We start from the raw sequence: 14390 nt of genomic DNA on the forward strand, positions 1-14390 counted from the left end.
TATGACAATTACACATTGTTCCATCTACTAGTTCAAATATAAATTATTCATATCCTGTTTGCAAGACAATTGTATGTACATTTCCCTCCAAATTACATTTCATTGGTAATATTCTAATCTATGAAATCTAAACAATTTGCCACATACAGCCATTTAGCTGTAAGAAAATTGCTAAGTTATTGTAAGTTTGCTTACAATCACTTGCTTAGGTTCACGTCACATTCTTGATCACATGATTCCTTTTCCCATGTGATATGGGGAGGGGTGAGACACACAGACGCTGGGGTCTTTTGTGCCACCTAAGCAGACTGATGGAGAAGCTGTAAAAGCAGCACCTTGGGGTCTGAGGAGGTTTTTCAAGCCCCACAACAGGTAAGCGTGGATTCTGCATCGAGACCCAGGCCAGCTCACAGGTGCAGGATCTGATATATATATTGGCAGACAGTATCATCATTATGGTGGCCTGAATGAAAAACCTCAGACTTACTCGACTTCTTTTTAGGGAAATTGGGGCATGCACATTCATTGAACGCCGACTGTATGTGTGTTCTTTTAGGTCAAACCTCATAGAACACTACAACTAGCCCTGCAAGGGTGGGCTGATCAGTCCACACAGGTAGAGATGTAGCTGTCCAAGCTCTAGGATTAGCTCAGTATTGTAGACTTGATGGACATGGAAAGGAAACTTCAAAACCACGTGACCGTTCTCCACCATGTCTTGATTTTTACTCCTTCCCCCCTCCTTGCCATATTCAATTTACCAACTAATCCTCTTGGTTCCACCTGAAGTGTCTCTCCCCTCTGCCATGTTCACTCTCCACTCTCTATCATTGTCTGTCCCATGGACAAGAGCAGCAGCCTCCTCACTTCTTCCTCACTTCTATCTCTTCTCATCCTCTCCACCTGGCTCCCAACTTGCTCCCTACATCACCACTGGACATCAGATCTGATCCATCTGATCAGACCCTACCTCTTCAGACCCTGCTTGCAGAATGTAAAACCCTTCAGAATCTGACTCTAACCCGTATTGCTGGCCATCTCTTCCAAAGTCCCTGCCATTAGCTCCCCCTGCCCCCTGCCCCACAAAACCAACAAAGCCTCCAGTGACTCTACATTCTGTCCAGTGCTCCAAGACATTTCCAGCCCAACTGCTGGACCTCCGTACACTGACCACTCGGGGTGCCCGTAGGCACTTTGGAAAGAAGTCAATCCATCCTGTGCCTGGAAATTTCTTCCTGGAAGGCACAATTCAAAGGTCACTGCCAGTGAGAGAGTCATTCAGAGTGCCATGCAATTCACAGCTCCTCCTCTTTACTCCACCGGACTTTGTACACATTTTCAGTTGAACTCTTCCTGTTGGATGATATATATAGTTATTGAAATGTCTTCTATCTTTCCCACTTGATAATGAGCCTCTAGGGGATAAAGATCATGTTGTATTTATATTTGGATTGCCAGTATTCCAGAGAACGCCTGGCACAGGTCAATGCTCAACCAGTGTCCATTAAATGTATCAATGGCCCGGTAGGCTCTCAGGTACATCGGAGCACACAGTGAAGCTGTTCAGTACAGCAGACTGAATGCAGATCTGGAGTAAGAATGTTGAATTCTACCTGAGGCTTGCCTACCCACTGGCCACGTCACCAGGAACAGCGTGGATCTGGGTCTCAGTCTTCCCACTTGTAAATGGAGGGAGGGTAGTGGACATCTGAGTACCCTTATAGACTCAGGGCTGATGATCCAAATGACTTGACAGCTCACTCCAGAAAATATTCCTTCTCTCACCAGAAAGAAACCATCTCCGAAGTTTCACAAGGGAGCCATGGCGCAAAACTGCAGGCCTGTGGCAGAGTCTTCCTTCATCAAGTTCAAGGAGCAGGACTTCAGCTCCTTGCGGGATCATTGCTTAAGCAGGCGCCAGCTCTTTGAGGATGAGACATTCCCTGCCACGGCTTCTTCCATAGGCCATAAGTTGCTCCAGGAAAAGAACCTGTCCCAAGTGGAGTGGAAGCGGCCACACGTGAGTGAACCCCCAGGAACACACCCAGCTCTGGGACCCTTGGAGCACCTGCCTTGGTGCCTCCCACTAAAAGGAGGAAGGACTCAGAATGAAACTGGCCTGGTCCCTCTGCTACAGTGGTCAGTGGTGTATGCACTCGGGGGGATGGGGAGACTAATGAAAACAGGACCTGGGACCCTTGAGCTGTACGTAACCCAGTTCTAACAAACTACATCATTATGTTGAGTGAGCACATCACTAGGTTAAAATGCCTCAGTTTTCTCACCAGAAAAATGGGAAACCCCAGTTATGAATATTATAGTAGTTGGTCTATAGGTATAGTAGTTGGTCTACAGAGTCTCTTCCACCCCCGTTATTGGTCCATTTATCAGTCTGCCATCCTTTATTCTCTTCAGATATGAATAACTATATGTCCTTTTCTGTGCCCCTATCTGAATTTCCTCCCAGGGAATATATCATGTCAGTCATTCATACTGTAGGATGAATTTCAGTTCTTGCCCTGCCTCTCTTTTATATTTACATGTTTAATCTTATAGAAAATTGATCACCTAGCCGGCGCCGTGGCTCAATAGGCTAATCCTCCACCTTGCGGCGCCGGCACACCGGGTTCTAGTCCCGGTTGGGGCGCCGGATTCTGTCCCGGTTGCCCCTCTTCCAGGCCAGCTCTCTGCTATGGCCAGGGAGTGCAGTGGAGGATGGCCCAGGTGCTTGGGCCCTGCACCCCATGGGAGACCAGGAAAAGCACCTGGCTCCTGGCTCCTGCCAGGATCAGCGCGGTGCGCCGGCTGCAGCGGCGGCCATTGGAGGGTGAACCAGCGGCAAAGGAAGACCTTTCTCTCTCTGTCTCTCTCTCTCACTGTCCACTCTGCCTGTCAAAAAAAAAAAAAAAAAAAAAAAAAAAAAAAAAGAAAATTGATCACCTATAAAAGAATTTCAGACATCAGCCATCAAACTAAGGAGATATAGCAGAGCAATGTTTAAACCAGCCTCATTCCCGCCCCAGCAGATGTCCACTACTAGTTCTGCCTTGCAGCAAGGGGAGCCCTGATGATTTTTCTAGAACAATCTCAATTTTAGGGTGTGAAACTCCATGGGATATTTCTCATGGTCATACTCTCCTCGGGATTAATGTTGAGGCAAAAGATCTGGATTAGAACCACTGTGAGGGTTCTGAAACCCATTGCTGCTGTTGGTGCTTCTGCAAACTGATGGCAGAACCCAGACCAAGGGAAAACAGGATAATATCCAGTAAGTTAATGAATCTAATATCAGCAGCCATCACTAAACACTGAATACCCACCAAGCACTCTACTGAGCACTTTCAATATGGCCAGGGAGGTTAAACAGGAAAGGAACTTTCTGGCTGTGGATACGTAGTGGATATCTTCTCCAGGGAAAAGTTGACGGCATCTAGCTCTACGGGAGACAGCCTCTTCCCTGCATCTAGACAGATTTGTAGTTTAGGGGAAGGGAAGCGTTCATGGGGATGAGGTTAGGCTTGAGGAGCTGCTTAAAGGAAGATGTGGGTATTTCAGCCTCCTAGGGTCTTTCTCATTATCCATCCTCAGTAAATCTCCACCAACAACTTCATTCTTCTGACCTTCACCTGTCAAGGAGAGTTGAGGCAGGCACCACACATGCTGTTCTTTTCCTCACGTGGTACTTGAGTGCGTAACAGGGACTCTGCTAGGATTTGGATGAATGAATACATGAGTGAGTGAACAAATGAATGAATGACTCTGAGCCTTTAAATGTGACGTTCCCTTGGGTCTTTTATCACAGCTGGCAACATGCATATTTTAGTAGAACTTTTGAGGACTTTCCGTGTGTCCTCTCTTCCTTTATCTCCTCTGTTTGCTCCCAATTTTATAGGAAGGTGAGTTGAGGCTCAGCCAGGTGATGAGACTTGCCCAGGTGACATGGTTAGGGAAGGGAAGGGTCCAGGATTGAAATTCAGACTCCTGACTCCACATACTGTATTCTTACTCACATGGACATGAATGCATAATGGGAACTCAGCTAGGATTTGAGTGAATGAGTGAAAGAACACTTGAATGAATGACTCCGAGTTGTGAGATGCAACTTTCCAGCTTGTATGTGCATTAGAGAAAACTCGGGTGGCCCTCTTTCCTAGGCAGGATGGCAGAGGAATAAACCAATGTGTTCAACCCTTCAACATTGTGATGAACTTGACAGCCATAGTTGTAACTGTGGTCACAAACAGCCCGAGACAGGAACCAGAGCCAGGTTTTCCACCAGGCTGACAGGGACTCAGCCACTGGAGCACTGCCTGCTGCCTCCCCAGGTGCACATTAGCAGGGAGCTGGAGTCAGGGGTAGAGCCATACTCAAACCCAGTCACTCCCAACACGTAACACAGGCATCCAAGCAGCAGCATCTTAACCACTTCACCCAGTACCTAACCCCAGAGAGAGCATTTCCTTTTCTTTTTTTATGATTTATTTATTTATTTGAAAGTCAGAGTTAGAGAGAGAGACAGAGAGAGATTCTTCCATCCATTCTTCCATACACTGATTCCCTCTCTCTCTTCACTCTCTTCTTTTTTTTTTTTTTTTTTTTTTTTTGGACAGGCAGAGTTATACAGTGAGAGAGAGAGACCGAATGAAAGGTCTTCCTTCCGCTGGTCCACCCCCAACAGGGCCGCTGCCTAATTCGTGTTTATATTCTATCATGTTCAATAATGACTGCGCCCTAGACTCTGGCTTGGCCTGTGGGGGCAGCCTTTTTCATTCTGCAGGTATTACAAAAGAACTGCATCAATATTTATTGAGCAAGGACTCTGTCAGCTGCTGAGCTAAGCACTGCACTTCCTGCTCCTCATTCCAGGTGGCAGGTCTGGTTCTCCTCCACTGCAGGGCATAGTTGTGGCATCCAGCAGCTGGCCCTTGCCATGGTGGCTCTATCACGTGTTTCTCCCACCTGGGTGCACCTGTTCTGTGTTCATGCTCATTTTACATGGAAGGATACTGAGGCTTAGCCAAGCAGAGCAGAGAGCTCCAGGCTCAAGGTCATGCAGGGAGAACTGTCATGGCAGAATCCACACCGGTTTGTCTGCCGGGGCTGTCCAAGCATGCCCACCATGAGGAAGGGCTGCAGCTCCGTGGCAGAGAAATGGAGTGAAACAGTCCTCACTCCTGGTCCCGCCGTGGGGCCCCAGCCTGTGAAAGTCCCATGAGAGGAGGGCTCTGGGTGTCCCTGCTCATGGCAGCAGCCTCCTTTAAGAGCTCCAACTCCTTTTCCAGTATGGAAAAAGTGAGATGGAGTGGAGGGTGGGGTGGCACACTTGAGACACTGAGGTGCCAGCATACCGTATCAGAGTGCTGGGGTTTGAGTGCCGTCTCTGCCCCTGCTGCTGCTCCCAGCTTCCACTCGTGAGTCTGAGAAGGCCAACATGGAGTTCTGGGCTCCTGGCTTTGGCCTGACAGCCCTGACTGTTGGGGAGTGAACCAGCAGATGGAAGATTCTCTCTCTCTCTCTTTCTCTTCCTTTAAAATAAAAATAAACAAAACTTCATTTCAAAAGCTCTTAGGGTGCCCCCAAGGTGTTTTAAAATTGGCTCCGTGGCCCCAGCACACTGCCAGACTCAGGCAGGGCCTTCTTCCCTGCTGGCTTGTGTTAGAGGAGACGCGGTTCTGCCCAGCCTTGGCTCTGGCCGGGCAACCCCCACCCTGCAGGCCTGGGCCTGAGCGTGTTCCGCCTGGCATCCGATGGGCTGGTGTCTGTTGGGAAAGCAGGGAAGCAGTGCAGGGGGAGGATGCCCTCAGCTGGGTGAGGTGTACACTTCTGTTTGTCCTGGATTCTGCACCTCTACCAGGAGACTGGCAGCTCAGGCAGGGCTGGCAGGTGCTCCTGGACACATGACTCTGTACACTGATCACTGTGGAGCCAAAGAATCCATTTACAGCCCTGCCCTGTACCCTGGGAACTTGCTTGTCAATATAAGAAGAAATGACACAGCCAAAATTACCAAGCTGTGCACCTTGTACCACAGAACTGCAGGCAGAGCTGCACTGAGAGGTAGCTGAGACGAACACCGAGGGCTCCTTGTGCACACAAACCTCGAGGCCTGGCTGTGGCTGGGACGGGAGACAGACCCTGGCACAGTGTGCCTTGAATGTGCATGTGGGCCCCCTGCAGGAACTCTCAGGTCAGCTCAGAGTCCCCCGAATTCTGCCAGACACTGCTGCTCTCTGGAATCCTCCACTCGCCTCTTCCCGCCCTTTCTGTGGCTGGCAGGTGCTCTGTGTGTTGGAGGTCAGGGAAGAATTGGACACTGAGTAAACAGCACTTGGGACAAGGGCCCAGGCACCTTCCGGTCTCACTCTGAGTTAGCCGCATCTGAGCAGTGGGCCAAGAACTGAGCAATCGCATGTCCCATGTGGCATAAGGCTGGATTTGAACCTGGAGTCCAGAATGCCTAAGCTTCGGTGTGAGCTGGTCTGGTACTGTATTATGTTTAGAAATGTCTCCTCTAATACAGATATCCCATTCTGTTTTGTCCATTTGCAACCTCTTAATAAAACGCTGGTTTGCGGAAGGCTATTTGCTACAAGAATCTTGAATCCTCATTTATGTTATCCTCAAGCAGTTTGTGTGGGCATCATTGCCTCTGATTCCTGCCTTCCTGGTAGCAGGAAAAGCTGAAGAACAAAGGGAACGTTCAAACTCCGATTTTCAGTACTCACCTAAGATTTAACCTCGGTCCTTCAAAGACAAAGGGAATGATGTCTTAGGAACCCCCCTGGGACATAGAGGACAAAGGATGCTATAGTGTTTCTTCCTCTTTCCTAAGGATTTGTCAGTGGGCCCCCCTCACTTCATCCTGGAAGGTGTGAGCAGATTTGACATCCAACAAGGAAAAGCAGGTAAGAAATCAGCTTTTTCTGGGAAGCCACTGTGTCTTGGACCAAGTAGATAGATGCCCATCTGTACACCAGCCCATAATCCCCCATCTGGGCTTCTCCTGCCTGGAGAGATGATCTCTCCGTGGGCGTCTTTGTGGCATGAAATGTCATGGCAAGGATTGACTGCATGGAAAGTGTGGGAGGGAAGGGCTCACATGACATCCAAAGAGGAACTCAAGACCACACAGTCCTCAGCGGGGAAGAGGAGAGAAATCCGATGAGGGCTATAGGGTTCCCAGCATGCACAGGGGCTGAGCAAATATGAGCAGAGAAAAATAGAAATTTGGTTACTGCAATTGCACGGAACACTCTTGTCCCTGATGTTGGCAGCCAAACTCACTATGATGTTAGCCCTGGGTGCCTATGGCCAAAAGAGAATCAGGATTATGTCGGCTCCTCAGCTTCACCCCAGGTTTGGCTGGGGCATCTTCGCCCCATCTTCACTCACTGTCAGCTACCACCACTGCCACGAACACCACCAGCCCTTTGCCTATCTTGCTCAGAACTGACCCACTGAATCCTTCCCCCAGTGCTCTTTCAAAGGGTAGGAAACCATTACAATCTGAACAGCCATAATCCAAAACTCCAAAATTCAAAACGCTCTAAAATCCAAACATTTTGGGGGCTGGCATGATGCCACCGTGGAAAATTCCACACCTGACGTGATGGATTGCAGTAAGATGCAGCTGCACTACAGATGCTGTGTCACATTGCCTTCAGGCTGTGTCTAAGGTAGCCCGGGAAGAAAAGGGTGTTTCATGTTTAGACATGAGGCCATCCCCAGGATATTTTCTTTGGGATATGCAAATGTCCCAACATCCAAAAGCTAGACATTTCTGCTTCCAGGCATTGCAGATACGGGATTGAGAAGGAGCTGTGCAGACCCTGGAGACAGGGACCTGTGAAATCCTGGGTAGGGGCTTCCAGGTGTGGCCAGTCAGCTTCCTGTGGCTCTACCCTTTTCCAGGAGACTGCTGGTTCCTGGCAGCGCTGGGCTCCTTGACCCAGAACCCACAGTGTCTGGAGAAGATCATGAAACACCAGAGCTTTTCTCACCAGTATGCGGGGATTTTCCGCTTCCAGGTACGTGTACCACTTCCTGCACGACCAGGTTCTCTGTGAGCACAGGGAAGTGGCAAGAGGCAGGGTGAGTCTCATGGCCTGGCAGCTGGAGAGAGGAGTGGGGGAAGTCCCGTCTCTACAAGGGACTGGAGTTTATGGTCTGACAGCGCATGGGAAAGAGGAGAGTCACAATGTTTTTGTGCAAATAAAGAGAAATGGCAGAAACAAGTAGCAAGAGGAAAGAGCTGTGGGTCAAGAATCCTGCAGCCAGCACTGAGCATTTGTCTCCAAGTCTATTTCTGTGCCATGGCGTGTTCTGTTGATAACAGGGGCTTTCTATGAAGCTGCAATACCTCCCTGGCTGAGTTCCCCTTCGTTATTCATTACTCTTTCCTCAAAAAGATCTTCCTAATTCTTGCACATTTATTCTTTCATGAGCATTAAAAAACCCTTTAGTCTAATTATTTTTTTTTTTTGACAGGCAGAGTGGACAGTGAGAGAGAGAGAGATAGAGAGAAAAGTCTTCCTTTTGCCGTTAGTTCACCCTCCAATGGCCGCCGCAGCCGGCGCGCTGTGGCCGGCGCACCGCGCTGATCCGATGGCAGGAGCCAGGAGCCAGGTGCTTTTCCTGGTCTCCCATGGGGTGCAGGGCCCAAGCACCTGGGCCATCCTCCACTGCACTCCCTGGCCACAGCAGAGGGCTGGCCTGGAAGAGGGGCAACCGGGACAGAATCCGGCGCCCCAACCGGGACTAGAACCCGGTGTGCCGGCACCGCTAGGCGGAGGATTAGCCTAGTGAGCCGCGGCGCCGGCCCTTTAGTCTAATTAAAAAGAAGCACCATTATGATGCAGAATAGAAGAGCCTTAAATGTATGTATTAATTTGGAAAAAATTACTGTTTTATTATTTTAATTATTCCTTTCCAGAAACATGGTATATCTCTATATGTATTCAGAAGTAGTTTTATGCCCTTCTATAAAATGTTGCGGTTATGTTTTCATATTGGTGCTGTGCCGTTCTTTGTAAATTTATTCTCAAATATTTTATGATTTTGTACCGAATGTGAATGAGGTTTTATTCCTCTCATTTCTAGCTTGATGTTGCTGGAAAATAGAAAAGCTACTACTTATGTATTTAACTCTATCCAGCTACCTTACCAATTTTTTTATTAGTTTTCCTTTTTTTCTTTACCTGATAATATCTGTAAGTAAAGATAATTCTGTCTCTCATTTTAATATTTGTAAAACCTATTTTGTTCCTTTGTCTGTCACATGGGAAAGAACCTCAGTATTCTGGTTTTTTTTTTAAGATTTATTATTTATTTGAAAGACAGTTATGAGAGAGGGAAAGCCAGAGTGAGAGATCTTCCATCTACTGATTCACTCCCCAGAGGCAGCTGCAGCCGGAGCTGGGCCAGGCTGAAGCCAGGAGCCAGGTGCTTCTTCTTCCAGGTTTCCCACATAGGTGGCCGGGTCCCAAGCAAGTGGGCCACCTTCTGCTGCTTTTCCCAGGCCACAGCAGGGAGTTGGATCAGAAGTGGAGCAAATTGAGCACTTGAACCCGTGCCCATGTGGGATGCCGGTCAAGAGGGAAACCCTGCCTTCTCTGGCTTTTAGGAACATACTTTCTTGACATTCTGTTCTTTCCATACACTGTTGGATTCAATGTGCTGGAAGTGCTGTTAGCATTTTTACCTATATCATGCATGAAATTGGTTTCTAAGTGATGTTACATTTATCATGTTTGAATTACACTAATTTTAAAAAATGAACTGATTATGCATGACTTTTTAAATATGAAGTAATTTGAATAACAGTTGCTAATCCCTGATGATCTGTTTTGTGAAAGTAAGATTGACCATTGTTGAAGGCCTCCCTACTCTTCAAATGTGATTTCTTTAACTCTCTCAGTGTATTCAGCTATGGGTCTGCCTGAACCTCGTATTTCTACTGGAATGAGGTCTGGAAATTTATGCTTTACAAGAAAAAAACTCCACTGTTTCTTCTGTGTTTCCAAATGTACTGCCATAGAGTTCCACGTACGATTTTCAGAGGGTTCATTCCATCTTGTAATCTATGGCTAAGCCTGCCTTCTCAGTCACAGTGCTAGATGTTCATTTTTCCAGTTTTCTTAATCCAACCAATTGATATAACTAATTTTTTTAGCAAATTAACTTTGGGTTTTCATTTTACTTATTTTTTTGAAATTTTTTCTAAATAATTAAATTAAATTTAATTTTATTTTTTATTTATTTATTTTTTGACAGGCAGATTTAGACAGTGAGAGAGAGAGACAGAAAGAAAGGTCTTCCTTCCATTGGTTCACCCCCAAATGGCTGCTACGGCCAGCGCGCTGTGCCAATCCGAAGCCAGGAGCCAGGTGCTACCTCCTGATCTCCCATGCGGGTGCAGGGCCCAAGCACCTGGGCCATCCTCCACTGCCTTCCTGGGCCACAGCAGAGAGCTGGACTGGAAGAGGGGCAACTGGGACAGAATCCGGCGCCCTGACCCGGTGTGCGTGTGCCGCAGGCGAAGGATTAGCCTAGTGAGCCATGGCACCGGCCAAATTTAATTTTTATTCTTTTATGTTCTCCTGGTTAATTTTATTGTTCGTTTTGTTTCTTTCCTGAAATTACACATTTAATATCCTTAGTTTTTTCTCAGTAATGTAAGGCTCATAATTTATCTCCGAGGTCTTACCTGTAGCCATCGGTTTCAATATAAATGACTTCCTTTTATCAATGTTAAGATGTTGTGTTCTTAGTTTCATTTTTTTTCTTTCACATGGTGGTTTTTATTAATGTTTATTTTATTCTCAAGTGATTAAGTTTGCAGAGAGTAATATTCCAGTTGCTGGGATTTCATTTTATTAAATTATGGTCAGAGAATATAATTTATACAATGTCTATCTCCGTTTGGGGAAATTACTAAGTTATTTGTATTTGTGGCCGCGTCCAGGACAGCTCCTGTGAGTGGCTCCTGGATGCACAAGAGATGCGGACCATCCACTCGTTCGTCAGTTTCGTGTAGGGAATCAACACCTGTTCTGACTTGCAGTTGGCATCACCTGCGCTGTCTGTTTTGTCTCAGCCTCATTTGCCTGCTTGCTGTACCAAGTTCTGAAACAGACAAAGCTGCCCCTCATGGCTTTTCTCTGGAGATCCCTGATGCTTCCAGACCTTCAGGCCGGCCTCTGCCTGTGCTCTTCTTTGCTGGTCAGGGGGTTATAATCTTGCCATCTTCTTGTCGGCGTCGTAAAGCTTGCGTAGGGTCCCCACCTGCTGCGCTTACCTTGCTTTTGGCCACGAGTTCATGTTCTCCTGCTGTCATCTTGGCACCTCGCCCTCATACTTCCCTTCCATCCTTGGCTGACCCTTTGCCATTGCTGTCATTTTCCCAGTGTGATGAGTATGTCTCTTATATATATAAGTACGTAAGAAGAAACTGAAAAGTCACTAGCCGCCACTGTTTCTTCCCTTTCCTCCTTGTCTTAACACTTTTCCTCTAACGTCTCCTCCATGGAGAGAAGCAAGACCTTCAATCACCTCCTCAGATGACAGGAAGTCTCACTGGCTCGCCCTCGAGAACAGGTCACACTCAGGCGTGCAATTCTGGGATCCCGTTCCTTTTCCTCGGAAGTCTGTAAGTGTTGCCCCACTGTCTTGTAGTATCTAACAGTGCAGAAGAGAGATCCAGAGTTACTCTGTTCTCCTGACTTTCAGCATGGGCTTCCTGGTTGCTTGTCTGTAAGAGATGCTCACTCGCTCATTTGCTCGCTATCATGTGTGTGTGTGTGTGTGTGTGTGTGTGTGTGTGTGTGTGTTTGTCTGTCAGTCTTTATGGAGTTCAGGAAATTCTCAAGACTCTATCTGGATATATGCCTTCTAGAAACTCATCTCATGGGGCCAGTGTGTGGTGAAGCAACTAAAGCTGCTGCCTGCAGCGCTGGCATCCCATATGGGTGCCAGTTTGAGTCCCAGCTGCTCCACTTCAATCCAGCTTGCTGCTAATGGCCTGGCAAAAGCAGCAACAGATGCCCCAAGTGCTTAGGTCACTGCACCCACATGGGAGACTCAGAAGAAGCACCTGGCTTCAACCTGGCCCAGCCCTGCCTTTCAAATAAATAAATAAATCTTTATTTACAAAAAGAAAGAAAAAGCAAAGAAACTCATCTCACTGGAATTCAGCATTTTCAATCTGAAGTCCTGCCTCCTGCTCAGCCAGATTTCTGTGCCTTTATCCTGGGCTCCCGCCTTCATCATGTTCTTGCTTCCTGTGTGCCAACATGTGTATCCTGATCTTCCAACAGGTGCCCAGGTGCTGCTGCTGCTGCTGGTCCGAGGACCACACCACAGGAGCAGCTGAAAGGCTCCAGGGCTGAGCTGTGTCCGAGTCTGTCCTGGGGCTGCCAGCATAGAGGGAGTTAGGGAGGTGGTTGGACAACCTAAGGCCCAGGTGGGACACACTGTGCTCTTCCGCACGTGGTTCTGCAGAAGCGGCTGTGGTGCTGACCTCTGCAACCTCTTCCTGTCCCTGTGTGCTCTGGCCCTGCTTCCAGAAAGGACCCAGTTCCTAGAGTACCTCAAAAGGTCTGTCAACAAAGCTCTGGCTTCCTTATCAGACCCTTGGCTATTGCAAAGATGGCACCAGCATGGTTCTTGGGAGTCTACAGGCAATGTCCAAATGCCAGTCCTCCTCACCCAGAGCCAGGAACCAGGACACATAGGTCAGTAGTCTCATTCTTGGCCACAGTCAGGTCAACTGCACCTTATCTGGAATGGAACTCTTACCTGTGCTCCCTTTGTGTAGACAGAGCAAGCCTGGTCCCTGTTATCTGGGAGGAGAAGAGAGGGGAGGAAACTTTTAGAAGAAAACCCACCGGAAGTGCTCTTTCAAGCCAGGACTCTCTCCCTCTTCCTCTCTCTGTCACTGTCCCTGTCTCTATCCTCCTCCCTCCCCTACTTTTTTTTAAATTTCCTTGTGTATATTCTACTAGAATGGCAAAGCACTTTCTACATAAAACATTATCATTTTCCCATTACTTCAAAGCAATCCAATAAATGACTTTACAGTAAAAGGGCCTGAATGAACTCATTCTTGATGGCCAACTGTGCACCAGATAGCATCCTGGGCGCTGAACATCCCAGCTGTTAAAGACACAGGCCCCCTTCTCAACACTGGACTCTCACCCTCACAATCTCAGCCACTCTGCTGTGGCCCTTGGGCCAGCTCCTACTCTTACAACCAACTGACAGATGCAGAAGCTGAGTCACAGAGAATCAAGCGTCTTGCTCAGCATCTGTTGTTTGGGTGATAAGAGGCAACACCAGAATCCAGCACAGTCCCATCAACGACACCGTCTACTGTACGTTGCTTCAGAATTCAGCAGGAAGTCCAGATGATTTTTCCAGGACCCCACTTTGTAGGAGCTGTGTCCAGGCTTCCGGGTGTTCTCCCTCCCAATGCTGTCCCTGTGACCTCAACCTCCCCTACCTCCGCACCTGCCCAGAGAATGTTGAGTCCATGGCTCTACTGCGAGCTCCTTCAGAGCAATGGCTCACTAGTGAGGGTGAGATCATCTCCGTGGCTGTCTCCGCTGACAACGCCAGCTCTTCTCTGGAAGTGTGTCCTCAGCTGGACACACAGCCTGGCCTCTGGGGCGTGTGACTGTGCGAAGGTCATGTGCATGAGAGGCCACATTCACCCAGGACTCTGCAGCCCACCTGGCGCAGACTTGCCTTTCTCTTTTCTGATGCCCAGTCCTGAAGCCAGCGCAGGGGAGGCCAATGAAGGGGTACAAGAGGCTGCTTTGTCATGCATTGCCCTCCCAGGTAGTACCCCCGGGTGACCCACCCAGAGTTGCACTCTAAAGTTGAAAGCAGTCTGCTCTGGTGAGGGGCACCTGCTTCATCGGTGCTCTTAGTGGTGGCAACCCCATCCAGTCTCGTGTCTCAGCTGTGACAACAGGGCCAGCAGGCAGAAGGTGGGCCACAGGGGGGCTGTCGCTCTTATTCTTCCCAAGCCGGCAGTGTCGTTTTGCTTCCAGCCCCCCACCCCCATGCCCGCACAGTCCCCATGGCCTGGGGTGTCTTCCCTAGATGCTTGCTACGTGCTTATACTCCACCTCCTCCCTCAAGTCTCCAGCTCCTCATGGCCATCCTGCTCCTTCCCGCCCCCTGTGGTAGGCTCGCACTCCCCGTCTGCCCTATGTTGCATGTCGGTGCTCTCGGAGGACATGCCCATGTTAGGCCACAGCAAGTAGTGAAGCCGAACTAGAACCCAAGTCTCTTCTGCCCTGCCTGTACTTTCCTCGGCTACCTTGGCACAGGGCTCACTCTTTCCCTCTGCCAGAGACCCAGGCATGCCTGTCTTCTGCTCAGCAGCC

At 48.5% G+C, this 14390-nt stretch overlaps 1 protein-coding gene across 1 annotated transcript in view; it reads left to right on the forward strand.

The window, feature by feature from the left end:
* The window catches only part of LOC138843257 (calpain-13-like), a 64768-nt gene that overhangs the window by 15543 nt on the left and 34835 nt on the right, over positions 1-14390 (forward strand). The window contains exons 3-5 of the mRNA XM_070069724.1: positions 1789-2020; positions 6833-6905; positions 7912-8027. Coding sequence (XP_069925825.1) covers positions 1823-2020; positions 6833-6905; positions 7912-8027 — 387 coding nt within the window. The 5' untranslated portion in view covers positions 1789-1822. The remainder of the gene's footprint in view (positions 1-1788; positions 2021-6832; positions 6906-7911; positions 8028-14390) is intronic.

Source organism: Oryctolagus cuniculus, chromosome 2, assembly GCF_964237555.1.
Source record: "Oryctolagus cuniculus chromosome 2, mOryCun1.1, whole genome shotgun sequence".
In the NCBI taxonomy this organism is placed as follows: domain Eukaryota; kingdom Metazoa; phylum Chordata; class Mammalia; order Lagomorpha; family Leporidae; genus Oryctolagus; species Oryctolagus cuniculus.